This window comes from Myotis yumanensis, unplaced genomic scaffold (genome assembly GCF_028538775.1).
Source record: "Myotis yumanensis isolate MYYU_CA2020_CCGP unplaced genomic scaffold, mMyoYum1.0.hap1 SCAF_1, whole genome shotgun sequence".
NCBI lineage: Eukaryota > Metazoa > Chordata > Mammalia > Chiroptera > Vespertilionidae > Myotis > Myotis yumanensis.
The window spans coordinates 70602447-70622741 of NW_027223752.1; the positions used below are offsets into that span (position 1 = coordinate 70602447).

Here is a 20295-nt window from a genome sequence, read left to right on the forward strand (position 1 = left end):
GTTCACCAGCAGTAGTGGCAGGTGGCCCAGGCCCCCTGCAGGGCTCCCTATGGGACCTGCCTCTGCAAAACTTGGCAGGAGGAGGAGCAGGTAGATTGCTCCCAGGAGGAAAAAGGAAGAAGAAGACTAGGCTTCGCAGGACGGGCTCTCTTTACAAATCCACCAGGGGAGGAGAGAGGCCAGCAGTGTTGTGTGACTGAAACCGCCCACCACACAGAACGACACACATGATCCCCCCACATCTGTCCCCCAGGTGAGAAGAGATTACAGGTGGCCCGAGTCTATCTTCTTGTAGGAGGGAGGGATTGGAGGTGCAGCATGTCATCCTAACTAGAATTATTACTGGCTGTGAATAGCTCTGCCCTCCTCCTCCTCCTCCTCCTCCTCCTCCTCCTTCTTCTCCTCCTCATCTGATTTGAATAAGTAATACTTTATTGTGAAAAAAAATCATATTGGTTTCCAATGATTCTGTGCATTAAAAGCAGGAGGGGCCTCTCATAGGACACAGTCTCCTTTCCAGAATGCTCAAGGCTGGCCAACGTCCCTACACCTCTGGAGCACATGGAAAACGTGTGTCCCCGAAGAGTGCTCTCCTTTTCAGAAAGTTCCGAAGTCATTCCTGTTTTTCAACTTTAGTCAACGTGTGTGACTATAGATAAGTCATTGCTCTTTCTGGATCTTAATCACTTCACTCGTCTGCCTGTGAGGGGGCTAGACCACATCTCTAAGATTCATTCCAACTCTGACCATCTCTAATTCTGTATGCTAATTTATGCTAATAAACCCGATAGGCAGTGTTTTCCTGATCTTAACCTCAGGGGAAGGCGCATTTAACCAAGAGTGGGCTTTGCTGCCTGGACCTTTAGCAACAGTAGAAAATTCAGGACTTTGGTGGTGGTGGGAGCACAGCTTGGGACAGACAGGTGTGTCAGTGCTCCTTATGTCACACTGATACTGACAGTATAACTTTTAGGACTGATCTAGAGCTTAGAGTATAACAGAACCTTAAAACATTTTTATTAATATGTAAGTCTAGCTTTTAAGGCTAAAATCCACCAATGATGCTACTAAAAACAGTATGTTTTTTTGGCTTTTTCTCTGTAGTAATGTTGGAAAAGGCTTTTAGCTACTCCCAGCCTTGGCAGCCAGGGTTGCCTTAATTCTCGGGGTCAGCGCCTTCAGATGTGGGGTTTCATTCACCTGAAGCCGAGGACCGCCTGAAGGCCTGGCCCGTTGCTGGGTAGGAGGGCTCAGAGATGAACAGGAATGGCCCTGCTCTCAGAAGATGGGCAACAGACAGGAGCAAGCTTGAAGGAAGGGACACCCTGAACAGAGTTTTGGAGAGAAGGCGAGGAGGAGCAAGTGAGGTGAAAACGAGGGCATTCCAGACAGATGGACAGACAGCATGTGCAAAGGCCTCCAGGTATGAGAAGACTTGGAACAACAGAGCAGCTGAGCATGTCAGGGTCCAAGGGGAGAGGGTGGAGATGAGATGCACAGGGGGACAGGGCCAGCTTTCGAAGGGCCAGCATCTCCCCTAAGAGGTTTGGACTTATCCTGAAGGCATGGCGGCGGGTGTGTGTATGTGTGTGTGTGTGACATGTCTAGTACCCTAGCAGCAGGGCAGCAACTGGGTTAAAGAATAAAGTTCTTTCAAGTCCTCACTTCTAAACTGAGGGCCTGCGGATAGTCCTGGGCCTTACCTCAGAGTCGTCAGCAGAGGAAAGGAGCCTGTGGAACACACAAGGTGAGAACAGGGTTGTTGGATATTTCATCTCAGGTTAAAAAGAAAAACGTGGCTAATGAATTGCACTGGGCCTCAGCTTATCTTGGTCAAACTACTCAATAGCTTTGGGCCTCAGAGTAAATGGTTTCTCCCCGAATCAGGGGAGCTCTCCTTGCCTTATGGTCCCTGAACATTAGCTCCTGACAGTCACTCTTGTTCAATGCCCACCTTCCCCTCAGGACTCCAGGCTCCAGGAAAGCCGGAATTTTTGTCTTCTTTCCTCACTGCTGTCTCCCTAGTTTGGGCTCTAGTCTAGTAGATACTCGGTAAATTTTCTTGAATTAAGAACAAGAGTCATACTGGAGGTTATGATTGAATATGATTTTCCTTCTGGTAGCTCACTGTAAATGACACCCGGAGGCTGGAAGCGTCTGCTAGAAGAGAAAGGGTTTAAATCTGAGCTGTCATGTGCTCACTGGATGTACTCCACTCTGACGTGCCTTTATGTCCTCATTCGTGAGGTGAGGTATACGGACAAAACAATTGCTAGGGTTTCTCCTTCTAACCCTAACATTTTATGCACGAAACAGTAGCCTTTGCCTGCCACTCTCCCCTCTCCGTGGCTTCCATGCTTCAGAAAGACATGACTGCTGGCAAACCAAAGAACATCATGACTGCCGCCCAAGAAATTGAAGGAATATTATAAAAGTGCAAGATATTCAAGCACGCCAGATCTGGGTGGTTTGGAATATGTTATGGGAAAGAAGTATTTATTTTTATAGGATAAATTAAACTGAGTTCCAATGACTTTTAGAAAAAGCAGAATGTTTTTCAGAGAAAGAGAGAGAGAGAGAGAGAGAGAGAGAGAGAGAAGCAGCCCTGCCTCACTGAGGACTGAGCCTGGTGGAGCTGCAGCCAGGCCCCTTCCCCCAGTCCAGTGGTCAGCAAACTCATTAGTCAACAGAGCCAAATATCAACAGTACAACAATTGAAATTTCTTTTGAGAGCCAAAATTTTAAAACTACATAGGTAGGTACATTGTTATTAACTTAATTAGGGTACTCCTAAGGCTTAGGAAGAGCCACACTCAGGGGCCAAAGAGCCGCATGTGGCTGACGAGCCGCAGTTTGCTGGCCACAGCCCCAGCCCATGTGCACAGTGGAGCTGTGGGAGGTGCTCGGAGGGAGGACTTCTCTGAGGCAAAAACCCGAGCAGCGACCAGCAAGCTACTCACCGGAGGTCTCTTCCAGACGAACTGGATGGGAAACTTCTGGCTATAGAAGAGGGAGGTCTCATCGGGTGGGAACTCAGGATCCACATAAAGAACCTTCTTCTCCAGACATTTCTTATGAAGCTGCTCAAATGTCTTCTCTTTCACTCCGATGATAGGAAAATTGCGGCTGATGATGGCTGAATAGATGCCACTTGGGTTAGCGCCCCCGGCCTCAGTGGTCTTGCCCTGGGCCGGAAGGGGAACCGGCCCTGGGGACTTGGGCTCAGCCCCTGTCTGTGGGGCCACAGACGGGCTAATGACTGTTGGCATGGCAGGTAAACGTGGAAGGAAGAGCTTTTTAAAGAAAACAAGTTACAGCTACCTTCAAGGAAAGGAAGCAACTGCAAAGGGGAAGTTGGCGTGATTCTGTCATCTGAGAGAAAAATGTCCACATCCAATTCAAAGTTTCAAGCCCATCAGAAGGTTGTCCAGCTTGCGTTCATCTTAAAAACTGAGCTGTGATCCCGAAGCCATATGTTTTCCTGAGGAAGGAGCAGTAAAGGATTTATGCCCCGATTTTTACATGGGGGGCTCCTACCAGCAGCATACACGCCAGACGGAGAGAAAGTGAGGCTAGTGTTTCAGTGGCCTGGAGAAGCTTGAACCAGGAAAACTAAAAATAGACATGAAAAAAGATCCCGAGTATGAAAGCAAGAGCGAGGCTAGCGTGCAGCTCTCCTGCGTGGCAGAGAGAGAGAGAGACCCGGCGAGGATGTATACGTGCGGCCGTTAAGTGCTGGTGCTGTCAGGGGATGAAAGGGAAACATTTGAGTAAGTTGCAAACTGAAAATTAGCGAAGAACTTCTGATGCATTATTGACTTGGTCATTATACAGACCATCAAACTACTGGTTACCAAATTACTGGAAAACTTTATTGACAAAAAGCTAACAAGAGTGAGATGCTCAATTCTAGGAGAATAGGCATTTTTAAGGGCATCAATTTTACTTACTTTCTAAAACTCTAGGATATCAGAACATTTCAATTGGATTTGGTATATCTTCTGGAATGTTCTGGCATCAGCACTGAGTGGAGCTATCTGAGTGGAGGACTCGGCCGAGTCCTCTCAGTTGTCTCTTCTTGCCCACTCGACCTAGCCACCTCTTGTCTATCCCCACCCCCAAAATAAACACTGGGACCAAGTCTATTACAAAAAGTGCATCTGAATAGACATTATCCAGGTACACCACGTCAGTCATCTGAGTCAGGGTTGGATACTGAACCAGGCTGGTGGTCAGGTCCCGGTGTGTCATACGGAAAGAGTTGGTCTCAGGGCTCTTAGATGAGAGCGCAGTGGCTCTGGGGAAGGGAAAGTGCCTGCCTGGCCTCCGCCTTGTCTTTGACCCACAGTGACTGCTGCTCAGACTGTAAGGAGATGGCCACGTTCCAAGTGTGGCTCAGTGGATGCTTGCCCCAGACTGCAGCCCAGCCTGTTCCCGAGGTCAGGGGCTATGAGGGAAGGTGGGGAGCGACAGCTGCCATCGGAGTACAACCAGGCTCTTGATCGCTGGGGTTGCAGTTTGGAGGATCCCTGTGTCTGGAGTGACCTGTAGGAACCATCCGCCTATCCCCATGGTCCTCTGAGGAAATGCCCGGAGACCTCTGCTCTCTTGGAGAGGCAGACAGAGGAGGGCAGCCTCTGGATGTTGATTGCTGAGGTGCAAAGCTGGGCTTGCTGCTGACTGGCTGTGCCTGTGTAACGTTAGGTGACTTATTTCTTCCTCGTTTCCTATGTCTCATTTTCTCAAATATAAAATGGGAATAATAATAGTCATTCTGTTATGCAGTTGTAAAAATTAAGTTATGTAAAACATGTAAAATAGTGTCAGGATTGTCTTAAGCACTCAAAAAATGTTGTTAGAGATGACCTGCATTTTATAGTACTTTGAGGTTAGATGAGGTTGAGTGACAGCCACTCATTGGTGCAAATCAGCACTCACTCTCTGAGCAGGGATGTCTTCCACGCGCACAGCACCGGGATGGGTGCAGTCTGCCAGGATCCTGTGGTCGCAGGTCTCCAATCAGAGGCATGTCTCTCTGCCGGCACTAAAGGAGCCTCTGAAAAGAATGTCTTCCACCCTCAACTCACCAATGGCATGGAAAGCAAAGAGGGGTGGGGTGGGTAGTTTTCTTCTCCATCATCATACATGTGAGTCCCAGCTCAGTGCTCTGCCTGTCCCACCTTGAAATTCACAGCAGCGACCCACATTTTATTGTTTCTGTTTATTGAGCTTCCTGTCTGCCCACAAGACTGTAAGCTCTGTGAAGGTGGAAACGGGTCCCTATTCCACCCTCAGAGTTAAGTATGTGTAGAAGGCTCTTAATAAATACGTGTTGCGTGCCTGCTGAATGAAATTTCCCTATGTGAGGAGAGATTTCTTACATTTCTTTCTTTCTTTTTTTTTTTTACTTTATTGTTTAAAGTATTACAGATTTCTGATTGCTTTGCCAACACAATGAAAGTTTCTTGGCTGATATGCCCCTGGGGGAGGAGCTGCCTCTGGGCCACACACTCTTTGATCTTTCTTTTCTCAGCTGTCTAAGCCAGCTCCATCTGTTAGCAACTGAGGTAAGTGTGTGACAGAATGAATCTCTTATCATAGCAGGATGGGAATATCAAACACACAGAGTGCAAAGAACTATTCATTTTACTCTACCAATTGCTGTGGATAAAACACCCTCTCAGATTAGCAGGTCCAAAATCAAGTTTTATCCAGCTACCTGACTGTAGAAATGCACACTATCAGGGAGAAATCCAATCTGAGCCCATGAACAAAGGGCAGATAAGCACATAAACAGCTGCACATTTCAATTCCCAGAAGCTTCTTCAAGGATAAAGAACTAGTTTTATAACTTATTTTAGCCAGGGTCATGCAATATTTATGGCTGGAATGATTTCTATTAGAACAACAAGGCCAATTAATGGCTCCATATTACTGTCTTTTCCACCAATAATTATTTCTTTGATTCAACAACTGTTGGAAGCAATGTATCTGCTTATAATAGCTACCATTCAACAAGTGCCTAATATAAGCTAGCCACAATCACATAGTTTAAAAAAATTTTAGGGGATGGGAGTAGCTGGGGAGAGGTTCAATGAGGGGGGAAAAGGAGACATATATAATACTTTAAACAATAAAGAAAAAATATTTTTAAATTTTAGAGTAATTTTTAAAAAAATATATTTTATTGACTTTTTACAGAGAGGAAGGGAGAGGGATAGAGAGTTAGAAACATCCATGAGAGAGAAACATCCGTCAGCTGCCTCCTGCACACCCCCTACAGGGGATGTGCCCGCAACCAAGGTACATGCCCCTGACCGGAATCGAACCTGGGACTCTCCAGGCCGACGCTCCAGCCACTGAGCCAAACCGGTCAGGGCATAGAGTAATTTTAGATTTACAAAAGTGTTACAAAGATAGAATAGAGTTCCTGTATACCATTCACCCAACTTCCCCTAATGTTTATACCTTATATACCATGGTACAATGATCAAAATGAAGAAATTAGTGTTGGTATAATTCTATTAACTAAACTATACGACTATTTTGATTTCTTTGTACTTCCAAGAAGGTTTTTTATTTCCTTCAGTTGCAGGATCCAAATTAGGATCCTGAATTGCATTTATCATGTCTCCTTGGTGTCCTTCAATCTCTAACAAATCCAGTCTTTCTCTCTCATCACCTTCGCACTTTTGAAGAGTACTTGTCAGTTATATTGTAGAATGTCCCTTAACTTGAACTGTCTGATGTTTTTCACATGATTAGACTAAGTTATAGATTTGGGGGAAGAATATCACAGAGGTAATGTGCCCTTCTCATTAAATCATATCTGGAGGTACATGATATTGATGTGTTTTATTACAGGTAACATCAACCTGGATTGCTTGGCTAAGGTGGTACCTATCAGGTTTCTCCAAAGTAAAGTTACCATTTTTTTCCTTTCCATTTTATGACTGAGGAAACGTGAGATATCTGCTGTTATTTCACAGTTAAGTCACGGAAAACTCGATGAGTTTTAGAGATTAGCTCTTTAACAAATGAGGAAACCAAGGCCTAGAGAGATGAAAGGACATGGCCAAAGATCACTCAAGCAGGTTCATCGCAGAACCAAACTGGACCCCAGGTCTCCTGATTTCCAGTGAAGGAGTAAATGCATGACAAAGACTCCAGCAACATGAAATAGGATCTTAGCATGTAAACAGTCAGGGCTTCCCTTCCCCTCACTCTGATTGGAGAGAAATCTAATACCATCAGCCCTGCTGGAGAGGACTGTCAGGACGCAGCTGCCTCATTCTGGCAGGCCTTGCTGTGGCTCTGCAGGCTTTAGCACGGCTGGTCATAGGACAGGCAGATCTGGTATCAGAGGCCAGCGTCTCCTTTATTTCTCCTAGAATGCTAGTTATATGGCCTCATTGACTGTGGCTAATGTGTTTCCAGTGGAGCTGCTGTTGGCTATTTCCTGGGCTGAGAAATTTAGTCTAGAGCAGCGGTGGCCAACTGGTGGTCCGCGGACCACTGGTGGCCCGTGAGGTCTGAAAGGTTGGCGACTGCCGGTCTAGAGTGCCCCGTTGGACTTATGCAGGACATTCCAAGGGTTTGGTAGATGGAGATCTTAAAAGCAGAGTGAAATGCCTGATAGTGTGATAGGAATTCCATTACTAAGAAGGCTTTTAGGTAGGATTGTCAATTATAAGCTAAAAACCATTCAGCTCCAGATAATTATGTGTTTTGACTGTGTTTCTGCTATCATTATAATACCCTGTTACTGAAAGAGATGGGAAAAAAAAGGAATTCTGCACAGAGACCAAACTCCAGAACTTCAGTCTCCCCTCCAGCTTTAGTGATCTGATTGGCGAGTTTTAGTTAATCAGGATACAAGGCTCAGCGCAACTGTAAGGTGAACCCATGGGGACAAGCTGTGCTTTCTGCTCTAGAGAACCCTAACCCTAACCCTAACCCTATAGGCGAATGCCCCATCTGGGATTGGCCCTGGCCATGCTGACACCTGGGTCCATGACCATGGAGTTTACTTAGTTCTGAAGTGAGCTGTAGCCCAGAACAGAATTAATCCTGTGGGTCTATCTTAAATGGAACCAGCCTCTTTGGGCAGGCAATGTCTCAGTACGTAGTCTAAGTGGAACCTACATCCTGGTTTCACTTCTATCGGGAACTGACCACCCCAGGTCCACCAGAGCCAGGTCTGCAGGATGACCTAGACCTGAGGCAAGAAGGAAGGTGACCAAACTGGCCTTCCAAATGTATGAAGGACTTTCCCTGGCCACTAACCAGGGTTTCTGCCCTAAATAAATGCCCACCATAAACATGTGTTCTTTTCTAGTCTATTTCTTAGTGTAAATACCCTTCTGAAGACTCCCCGGTCAGCTCCTGTGGTCAGACAACATCTCTCTAGTGCAGCAGCATGTAGTGATAGCACAGTGCAGGTGGGTCGGGTCAGGAGCTATGGCCTGGTGCTCAGAGGATGGTATCCTGTGAGGTAGAGGATTTGGCTTGGCCCAGCATTCTCAGGTGAGGAAGAGTTGATCTGATGAAGATTATGAAGCAAGTCTGCAGCATCAGAGATAAAGGTATTTTCTTGTACTGGGGTTCATAATTAACTCAATTTTTTCATCCTATTCACATGCCGTAGCTTATAAGCCTTAAACCAAACATTTAAAAGATACCAGATATAGAGAATTGCTCAGCACCATTGCTTTTAAACTTCTTGTTTTAAAGTAGTTTAAAACTTATAGGAAAGTTGAAAATAGAGTCTAGAGGGTTCCTGTACACCCTTCACCCACATTCTTCAATTGTAATATTTTAACACATTTTGCCTATTTTCTTTCTTTGTCTCTGTCTCTGCCTCATACATACATAAATTTTTTTCTGAGCCACTTGGGAGTAAGTTAGAGATATAATGGCCTTAACCCATAGTACTTTGGTACATATTTCCTAAAAACAGGAAAATTCTTCTATATAATCATAGCACACCCTTAAAATTAGGAAAATTATCATGTAATCACAAGATCCCATTCAAATTTTGTGAACTGTCCCAATAATGTCTTCTGTCGGTCCAGAAACCAGCCTAGGATCACACATTTGTTGTGATGCCTCTTTAGACCCTCTTCCATCTGCAACAGTTCCTCAGGCCAGTTTTTGTGGCCTTCACATTCCTCAATTTTGGTTTGTTTATTACAAGTTTTACTTAAAGGAAACCATTAAGTAAACATTTAATAAAAAACATTGTTATATATATATATATAGTTATTTTAATAGTTGCATAATATTCTACTGTATGAAAGGGCTATATTTAACCAATCCTGTGTTAAAGAACATTTACCTTGTTTCTAGTTTTCCACAGTATAAACCACATTACAATTAGTAGTTCTGAGCAATGTATGGGTTTTATGGGTGGAATTACTGGGTTAGAATATGCAAATTTAAAATTTTGGTACAATTGCCAGATTGCCATGCTGAAAGATTATACTTATTTAAAATTCCACCAATAATTCACAAGAATACCTATGCCCCACACATTAGCACTGGACATTTTTACTTTTAATCTTGGCTAACCAGGCCAAAAAAATTATTTATTTGATTATTAATGAGGCTGAACATCTTTCATGCTGTTTAAATTTCTTTTGTGAATTGCTTTTGCCCATATTTTTATTGGGAAGTTTCTGTTTTGTTTTTCCTTTATTTTATTTTTTCTATCACCATTTATCCCCCCTATACCCTCCCCCACCTTGCTCCTTCCTTTCCCCCCGAAACAGTTTCTGTTTTTAAAGTGATTTGTCAACTCATTACTTGGCATTTAAGTCTTGAGGGAAAGACACAATATGCATTCACTTTAGAGCTTTGTTTGAAGCTCTGTTGAAATGGTTCTAGTTTCTTACATAAAACCAGTTTCCTGAGAAAACACATGAAGATCTAGAAGGTAATAGAACAGCTGTTGGCCAACTCAGCCCCACACAGCTCTCTGGTACATACCTTCAGAAATAGGAGGTGGGTAAAATGTGAGAAACAATAAAAGCAGAAAACGATGAAAAACATGCAGGCTACATTTCTCTCCACTCAATATCTCTGGTTAAGTGTTTCAGTATAGTTCTGGGTTAAGACAGAGCAGTTCCTCACTAACTTACTCTAGTAGTTCTTGTTTCTTTCTTTCCTCCAAAAAGATTTTAAATGGAAGAACAGATATACAATAAGTGTTGATCTGAATGTAGGTCTTAGTTATTTAGGTTTAAATGCTATTAAAACCCATCATTTATATTAGGTAAGAGCACCTAGTTTTCACGCAAGGGAAATTTGAAGCTGGGAAATAAAACTTAAGCTAATGTTGGCTTCTTCCTTTCTCCTTAATTGCAAAACTTACAGAAATAGGAGCAAAAAATCTGCATATATCTATGTAAGCTTATATATGGTGCAAAACTCAAATCGCAACTGATACAATGAAATACGTCCACAAGGAAATGCATAATGTTTACTACTTCTAAAGAGAAGAGTCCTTTGTCAGAAAAGTAAATCAGAAACAAATATATTTCAATTCTCACTTTTTAATCAATCAAATTCACCAGTTAACCAGTTACAGTCAATACTTACTGAAAGCCAAGTGTAATGGTACTCTGGCAGATATAAGAGAAATATAACATGCTCTTGAGGGACATACTATCTAGCAGGGGAAAAGGCAGACAAATCTGAAACATTAGGTAGGGGACAATCCCTGAGAATGCCAAGTTAGAGCACATATTGTAACTGGGGCAGGATTTCAGAGAAGGGGAAGTCACTACTCATTGGTGGGGGGTTGAGGGGGTATCTAGCGTAGTTAGAGAGGCTTAGTGAAAAAGCAGGATTTGAGTTGGGCCTGGACAGGTGGTCAGATGGTGAGATATGCATAGGCAGAGGGAAGGGGGTGGATATTGGGGCCCAGGGAACAGAAGGCACAGAAGTGACAGGTGACAAATCGCTGAGTGAGGAGGAGTGCTGGAGACGTGAGGCTGCCCCAACCGATGCTGTGCTGGACAGTCACTGAGGTCTCCAGAGCAGGGAGCACCCTGACGGACAGGTAGGTTGTAATGTTCTATCCCACATCACGCTGTTCTAGAGCCAGAGGCAAAAGGAGAACTCAGTAATACTGATCCTATCTGTATTTAAAATGTTGATATTTTATTAATTATGGATTTTTTGCATTAATTTTGAGTTTTAAAATGTTGCATTTAAATATGATTTCCTTTGATTACTATGGTTTTTTTGTGTCACACATTTCTTTGTGCCCAAGGTAAGTGCCTCACTGGCTTTACCCTGGTCAAAACCATGTGTTCTATTTGTAAAGTTCAGTGAGGGGGACATGGGTATTTACTTTATTATTATTATTAATTATAGCTTATTCATGCTGCAAATATTCTTTTGCTTAGTAGAAAGTATTTAACAAAAACAATTAAGATAAATTAAAATTTTGAGATTAATTTGGAACTTTGGAGCCCAAAAAGCATGACTGAGAAAAGAATCCTTTGTACTCCTGAGTCAATCTCTGGAGAGAATTACTCCCGGTTGCTATAGTACATGCAGTGCAGGCAGGAAAGGGTGGTTTTGCCCACCTCTAAGGGGTTGGAAGATACTGTGGGGTATCTTGGAGGCTACTGTTCACTTGGAAATGGGCCTCAAGGAACTCAGCTGCTCTAGCCAGAGTGACTGACTCTGCTGCATGGCTAGAGACCAGCAGCCATGAATGGGCCACACTCACATGGAACAAACCCATACCGCCATGCTCAAGGAGAAGCCACTCACTGGGCACAGTGCTGACAACAAGGCCACAGCCTAAGAAGCAGTGAAAGGTACATGAACTCTACAAATGTCTCAGGGCTCCTTGCATCTAGGAGAAGAGGTGGTGCTTTGACACAAGGAGTATTAATAATACATCTAAAAATGTAAAACCTGAAATCTATTGTTCATTAGTAAACTGATGACTAATGAAGGATTTTTTTGAGCCAATTAATGTGTAGCACAAATCTCAAAAAAGGCCAAGGGAGAGGCTGGAGGGTGCAGGCTGCTCCCTGTACTCGTCACCAGATGCACTTCTCGGTCACTTAATGTGGACCTCCCAGTCAGTGCCAATGTTCAGCGAGAGGTTCTCCAGGCTCAGGGTGGATGTTCGGGCACAATATGTAAAAGCCACAGGCTGATCTTTACCATCTAAATATCAAGACAATAAAAGGGAAAGTGTGATGAACATCTAGGAGAGAAAATTTCTTTCCTTGTATCTGAAATCTTTCTGACTTTGTCATAAAACTTTATTCCCTACTTAGGAGAATTTTACCTACAATTTTTACCCATGGACTTTTAAATTTGAAACACTCCCATGGTTTGAATGCAAGATCAGTTGAAAATAAACTATAAGGAACGAAGTGGTTTGTCTAAGAAATTCAGTATGTTAGAAAGGATGTATCTCAACCTATGCCCTTTCAGAAACTCCATAAACACAAGTAGGGCTTCAGATATCTACAGTTTAACAAAAATAGAGAAGCCACACTATTATTTCAAGCCCAAGTTAATTTCCCTTAGAAAAATATCAACAGCTTAGAGTGCGCAGAAAGACCAGCTGATGAAGAGAGGCAGGCTGGCCTTGCTCCCTCTGGATAGCAGTATATTTGACCTCTACCAGGAAGTGTAGAGTCCACTTGGCTAAAACATTATGTCAGTTTTAGGGCTAATCACCTCTTCACCTTAGATATTTCTATGTTTACAGAAATAAATGGTTTGTTTCCTCACCAGACGAGTGGGTGGTCACAGAAGATGGCTGCTTCTTGAGGCCTAGGACAAAGATCTGCTCCACCACACACTTGCTGGTATAATGCCCCCTCTCATCAGCACAACTGAAATAAATATACATAGCATTAGGAACAGAAGAGAAAGAGGGGTTTGGACTGGTTACTAGGCCCAACATCCCCAGACTTGGCTAACTCTGATAGCCAACAGTGTTTACGTTCGCAAGTTGTACAGGGTTATATCAAACAAAGAATCAGTTGTTAATGGGTGTGCTGTGGCTATCCCCTCAGGACTCAGCACAGAGGGAGCAGGCAAAAACACCCATTTCCCAATTTCTTCCCGGAAGAGGTATGACTACAAACTTTTATAGCTACTGCCTGGGGGTCCAGCTTCTAATCAGCCTGCATCTAAGTGCTGACTGCACTCCCTGCTTTGGGTCACTGATGGGTCTTGGTACATCCTCAACTACTGGCAGCCACTAAGAGCAAAGATGGCCGCTTGGATAATCACAAAAGCCTGAGAAGCAACCAGGAGCTCAGGCTTGGGCTGATTGATGAAATTCATCTCCTACACAAAACCAATCTATTAGAACTGAAAGAGGTAGATGTTTTATCTAATGTGCAGAAACCAACACAGAGAATCAAGGAATATAAAGAAACAAGGGAGTATCTTCCAAACAAAAGAACATGATTAGTCTACAGAAACTGACCTTAATGAAATAGAGATGTTATTTACATGATAGAGAGTTCAAAATAATGGTCATAAAAATACCGTTTGATTGCAAACTATATTACAAAGCTATAGTCATCAAAACAGTATGGTATTGGCATAAAAACACACATCAATCAATGGGACAGAATAGAGACCCCAGAAATATAAAATAGGGAAAGGATAGTCTCTTCAATAAATGGTTTTGGGAAAACTTGATATCCACATAAAAATAAATAAATAAATAAGAAAGAAAGAAAGAAAGAAAGAAAGAAAGAAAGAAAAGGAAAAGAAATTGGACCCCTATCTTTCACCATACACAAAAATCAACTCAAAATTGGTAAAGATTTGAATGTCAGACCTGAAACCATGAAACTCTTACAAGAAAACATAGTGAGTAAGCTCCTTGACATTGGTCTTGGTGATGATTTCTTTTAGACTTGACACCAAAAGCGAAGGCAACAAAACCAAAAATAAATAAGTGTTACTACATCAAAAGCACAACAAAGGAAACCATCAACAAAATGAAAAGGCAATCTATGGAGTAGGAGAAAATATTTGTGAACCACATATCCAAAAAGGATATGTCCAAATATATAATTAACATCCAAAATATAATAGGAACTCATGTAACTCAATAGCAAAAAAAATAAAAAATAAAAAAAATAAAATAAAATAACCCAATTAAAATTGGCAAAGTACTTGAGTAGGTATTTTCCCAAAGAAGACATATGAATGACCAACAGATGTATAAAAAGGGGCTCAGTATCACCTATCATCAGGGAAATGCAAATTGAAACCACGATGAGCTGTCACCTCACACCTGTTAGTATTCTAATGATCAAAAAGACAAATGCTGGTGGAAATGTGATGGAAAGGGAACCCCTGTACATTGTTACTGGGAATGTAACTCATATGACTGCTATGGAAAACAGTATGAATGTTCTTCAAAATATTAAAAATAGAACTACCATATGATCCAGCAATTCCATTTCTGAGTATATATTTGAAGGAAATGAAATAAGTATCTCAAAAATATATCTATCCTCATGTTCACTGTAGGATCATTCACAATAGCCAAGGTATGGAAACAATCTAAATGTCTGTCAATGAGTGAATGAATCGAGAAGATGTGGTATCTACCTATATCTATACTAATAGTAGAGGAATATGCAAATTATTCAGGATGCCATCACAGTAACAGTAACCACTGAACAGCAGGCTGCATGGGGTGAGAAGGCCGGCAGGGGGGTTAGTGAGGGACGATCAAATGACTGAACAGCAGGCTGTGTGGGGCGACCAGGCTGGTGGTGGGGGGGGGGCTAGTTGGGGGTGACCAGGCCGGCTGAGGGGAGGCATTGGGGGTGACCAAGCCAGCAGGAGGGGGCAGTTGGGGGCAACCAGGCTTGTAGGGGGGGCAGTTGGGGGTGACCAGGCTGGCAGGGGGGACAGTTGGGGGCGACCAGGCCAGCAGGGGGGGGCAGTAAGGGGCAACCAGGTCAGCAGGAGGGGCAGTTAGGGGCAACCAGGCTGGCAGATGGGGGCAGTTGGGGGTGACCAGGCTGGCAGGGGGGACAGTAAAGGGTGACTAGGCCGGCGGTGGGGGGGGAGTTGGCAGTGACCAGGCTGGCAGGGGGCAGTTAGGATCGGGCCTAAACTGGCAGTCGGACATCCCCTGAGGGTTTCCAGATTGGAAAGAGTGCAGGCATGAATTTTGTGCACTGGGCCTCTAGTATATATATAAAACCCTACTATGCAAATAGACCGAATGGTGGAACAACCAAACAACCAAACAACTGGTCGCCATGATGTGCACTGACCACCAGGGGGTGTGCATGGAACATGGCGGGTGTTGGCAGCAGGCGCAGAGTGCAGAACATGGCGAGCGTTGGCCATGGCGGGATGGTGGAGCAAGTGAGCAGGGGCATCAGACCAAGATGGGGTGCCAGTTGCTGTCATCGGGGTGAGCCTCTGGTTGTTACTGAAAATTCTTTGCTCCTGTGCACCGTGGTCCTGCCTGGTGCTTGCACCTGCTGCTGGAGCTGGCCCCTCTTGCACCCGCTGCCAGCACCAGAGCCGCTGCTCGCACCTGCTGTTGGCGCCCGGCACTGGCCCTGATCACTTGGCGCCATCAGCAGGTGTGAGTGGCAGCTGTCGGCCCCGATCGCCCCTCAGGGCTTCTCCAATTCCCCTTGCTCCTGAGGGGCAATCGGGGCCAGCAGCCACTGCTCACACCCACTGACAGCGCTGTCTCCTCTTGCACCTGCTGCTGGTCAATTGCTCTGCGCTGTCAGCGGGTGTGAGTGGAGCTGGTGCTGGGTGCTGTCAGCGGGTGTGAGTGGAGCCAGCGCTGTCAGCATGTGGGAGCAGTGGTGGCAGGAGCGGGACTGCCAGCAGACAGGGGACTTGGGGCCACAGTGGGAGGGGCCGGGTTAGGGCGCGGAGGATGGGCCAAGACCCGCCCCTGTGCCCACCGCAGCCTCGCGGCCCACAGTTCTTTTCAAGGTGCACAAATTCGTGCACTGGGCCCCTAGTATATGCGTAATAGAATATTATTCAGCCTTAAAAAAGATGGGTATCCTGCCATTAATGACAACATGGGTAAATCTAGAGGGCATTTTGCTAAGTGAGATAGGCCAGATAGAGAAAGACAAATACAGCAATGGTACCATTTATATGTGGAATGTTTTAAAAAAAGTTAAACTCATAGAAACAGAGAGTAGAATGGTGGCTGCCTAGGGATGGGAAGTGGGTGAAATAGGGAGAGGCTGGTAAAAGGTACAAACTTTCAGTTATAAGATGAATAAGGTCTGAGGTTCTAATGTATAACCTGGTGACTATATTGATACCATGTTGTATAATTGAAACTTGCTAAGGCAGCAGAACTTGTGTTCTCATCAAAAAAAGGTAAATGTGTGAGGTGATAGATGTATTAATTAACTCTGTGGTGGATCCTTTCACAATGTGTATATATATCATATCATCATGTTGTACACTTTAAATATGTTATAGTTTTATTTGTCAACTATACCTGAATGAAGCTGAAAAAAAGTAAAGAAAAACACTCCATAAATGGCTTTCATCATTAACTTCTTAAATTGTCTCTTAAAATATCAGCTGTGTATTTGAGGATAGCAAAAGAATAACATAATTTACTTCAGAAAACCCACAGATTTTTAGCTGTCATTACCTGTTGCTCAAAACACCTGAACAGAAACAAAACTTCCTATGTAAGAATTGCTGCTTTTGGAGGTACTGGAAAGAATGGCCATCATCGAGATACAATTCACCCACCGCAGAACCCTAGAGAGTGGATCCAGGAAGAGAATGTGGTTATATAATAGTTTTCTGGGGAAAGAAGGCCACGCCCTAAAGGGAAATAATAGATTTAAAAATTTGTGAAAAATTATGGTGATCATATGCTTAATATTCAAGCTGTACAAAGTAGTCATACAATCAATACCTATTAGTGCAATAATATAAATAAGGAAATCGCATAAGAAGAGCACAAAGAGTTAGGCCTTCTTGAAAGAAATTTAAACCCCAAGTATGGTCAGTGGCATAGGTGGCTTCCCTGAAAATAGGATCCTAGAATGTGATAACAGGTCATAAATGAAACTGAAGTTAAAAAAATTAGTATATAATGGATGAGATCAACTCTCTTTAGTAGACACTTCATGTAGGGAATGATATCTAGTTCCTACTTTTTTTAGTAGGAGGACTCCCTTTGCATGTCATTCAATGTCACAGCACTCCACATGGCAGCTTACTGTTTTGGACAACGCTTGATGTGCTATGGATCTTGAGTCTTTTGTATTTTATTCTGTGGCCTCTTATGTGCCTGAAGGCCATAGTTAGGCCCAATAAAACATGCCTAAGTGAAACAGATGGAAAAGAAGGATGTAAAAAAAAGAAAGCTGAATTATTTTATAATACTTGCATGAGTAAGAAGTTGTGTTTGGTACTGCATTTGGGCAAATGGATAGGAGAGAAATCTGCTTTCTCATTTTGGCTTAAAAGTACAGATCGATCCTTCCAGGCTTTACCCACGGAGATTTCAGTTGTTTGAGCCATCTGATGAGAACAGAAGTCATTGTGTGTGTGTGTGAGGGGGTGGCGGGGGGGGAGGGGTGAAGCGGGGGTGTCCCCCAAATGTTGCACTGATACAGATAACTTTTTACAGGAGACTGAGTTTCAGGGACAGGCTGCCTAGGCCCCAGTGTCCTTTCAGTCCAGTGGAATCAATGCCAAGTTGCAAAGCACCAAAGGTCACAGTGCCTCAGAAGAAATTTCTAGTTCTCAGAGCTCCTTAAAGAACAGCCCCAGGCAAGTCAGATAAGTTAGACTATGATTCAGAAATGATTAAAAACTTTGATTTCTGGATAAACATCTGAAGCACCTATCCCATAGATGGGGTTCACCACTTTTACACAGTGTCACACACTCAAGAGGCTACCACGAGTAACAAATGAAATGTGTAAAGGTAACATTTTCCAAATACCTTAGTGCTTAGAGCCACCCGGAGTCCATATGGGGAATCAGCCATCCAGCCTGTGGATTTTCCTATAGTTGTCTTTATAGGCACTACACTTCCACCTCGTTGAAACACTGGTATCTATAACAGAGCGACACTCTCAGGGAAGGAGCTTTCATAGAAGGCAATTTCAAAGTAGAATTTAAAAATGTTTCATTGTACAAGACTCACATTCCTTACACGGATGGATTCAAAGCCAATATAAATTTATGGGGGCCCTGGCATGAAAAGGAATAGAGTTCAAACACTAAACAAACTTCTCACCCTTCATCAATTTATTACCTGTTCTGCCTATCCTATAAGTAGCCTCTCCTGGTTTATATCTTTAATTTTGCTGTCAATATAATAGACATGTTTATTTCTAGAGCCCTGCTAAAGAGTGAATTTTTCTGTCTGTATAAGTAGGCCCAGATGTAGATGTGTGTAGATAAAAGATGGTAGTTCATTTGTTTGTGGAAGGTGACTTTTGCTCCTATTCACTACAACCTATACCAGTGATGGCGAACCTTTTGAGCTCAGCGTGTTGGCATTTTGAAAAACCCTAACTTAACTCTGGTGCCGTGTCACATATAGAAATTTTTTGATATTTGCAACCATAGTAAAACAAAGACTTATATTTTTGATATTTATTTTATATATTTAAATGCCATTTAATAAAGAAAAATCAACCAAAAAAATGAGTTCGCGTGCCACCTCTGACACGCGTGTTATAGGTTCGCCATCACTGACCTATACCCATCTTGCTCCCTGATTTCCTGGATCATCAGGATGAATGATTCAATTCTGAGGATAAATTTGTGAAACTTCTGTTATAGAAGCCACCAAGGGCACTTTAAATGACCCTAACAACAGGATTGGAGGCATGACCCATACCTCCGGGTCTTCTGGAATGCCATTCCCAGCAGGGAAAGCCCAGCCCGTGTCCTGTCTTCCAGGACGGTTCTCTGTAAGAAAGCTCCCTGGATCACCGAAGGGAGTGTACTTTGCTCTGAGTACATACAAGCAGGGAGAAGAGTACAAGAGTCTCAATGAAGCTGGGAGTGAGGTGGAGTAGCTAAGATGCCCACCCTCTGCTTGACTTGCAGGTGGCAGCAAGAAGTAAAGTACATCTATCTTCCCACCCTCATCAACCAATCTCGTTTCTTTCCCTCAAAGAATGAGGTAGTAAGTTAGTGTGAAATGGGATCTAGTCTCAGTTCTACCATAATCTAGCCACAATCCTGGACAAGTTCACCTCTCTGAACCTCAGTGTCTTTACCTGTAAACATGAGAGACTGGAGTAAATGCAAGTTAAGGTCTCTTCTAGGCCTGAAAGTTGACATCTGAAATCATTTTCTTTATAATGGAGTTCATATTGCTACTGATAATTAAACGAAAGTAACATCAATACCTATTTGTTAATCTTCACACTACTTAGGGCTTGTGGTGATGGTGGTGATTCAGCTGCAGGAGCCACCTTCCCTCCAGAAATTCTATCCAGATGGGCCACTTTGATCCTAACATCATAACTGACTGCATTATCTTGGGCCTAGAGGTCCCGGTTATAATTCAAACATGTTTTTTGACTTGGTCCAGTAGAAGGACATTCTGTATGTCATGTGTGATAACTACCATGTTTGCTTTCTGTGTTCAGTGTTATTATTTTTCTTAGACATATACATGTAAACATATGGGAAAGAGTTGTTTGTACTTTATGTTTCATCAGAGTATGTTATTTTTACACTTTTCTCATATATTTACAGCTTTATTGAAGTAATTCACATGCCATACATGTCACCCTTTTAATGTATATATAGTTAAGTGGCTTTTAGTATATCCAGAGTCATGTAACCATCACCACAATGAATTTTAAAACACTTTTATCACCCAAAAAAGAATCCCTGTGCTCATTAGCAGTCACTACCCATTACTCCCCAAATTCTCTCCTTTCCCCAGCCCTAAGCAACCACTAATCTACTTCCTGTCTCCATATGTCCATGCCATTTTGTAGGACTCTAATATCCTTGGTTCTTTCTATGTAGGCACATGCTATGGACTGAATGTTTGTGTCCCCCCAAATTCATATGTTGAAGCCCCAACCTCCAATGTGACTGTACACATTTGGAGACAGGGCCTCTACAGAAGTCATTAGGGTAAAGTGAGGTCATAAGAGTGGGGCCTTGATCCTATACCTCACTCTCCCTCTGCCATATGAGGACACAGCAAGAAGGCAGCTGTCTACATGTCAGGAAGAGAGTCCTCACCAGGAACTTAATTGGTTGACACCTTAATCTAGTACTTTTGCCACCAGA

At 43.2% G+C, this 20295-nt stretch overlaps 2 protein-coding genes across 5 annotated transcripts in view; both read right to left on the reverse strand.

Annotated features, from left to right (window-relative positions):
* CAPN3 (calpain 3) overlaps nt 1–3578 on the reverse strand; it is a 50349-nt gene extending 46771 nt beyond the window's left edge. Inside the window, exon 1 of the mRNA XM_070424493.1 lies at nt 2961–3578. Coding sequence (XP_070280594.1) covers nt 2961–3269 — 309 coding nt within the window. The 5' untranslated portion in view covers nt 3270–3578. The remainder of the gene's footprint in view (nt 1–2960) is intronic.
* Nucleotides 3579–10505: 6927 nt separating this feature from the next.
* The window catches only part of GANC (glucosidase alpha, neutral C), an 81875-nt gene continuing 72085 nt past the window's right edge, over nt 10506–20295 (reverse strand). For all 4 annotated transcript variants that reach the window (XM_070424506.1, XM_070424522.1, XM_070424515.1 and 1 more), the window contains 4 exons: nt 17972–18085; nt 16661–16773; nt 12766–12869; nt 10506–12189 (listed from right to left, as the gene is read on the reverse strand). In XM_070424506.1, coding sequence (XP_070280607.1) covers nt 12080–12189; nt 12766–12869; nt 16661–16773; nt 17972–18085 — 441 coding nt within the window. In that variant the 3' untranslated portion in view covers nt 10506–12079. The remainder of the gene's footprint in view (nt 12190–12765; nt 12870–16660; nt 16774–17971; nt 18086–20295) is intronic.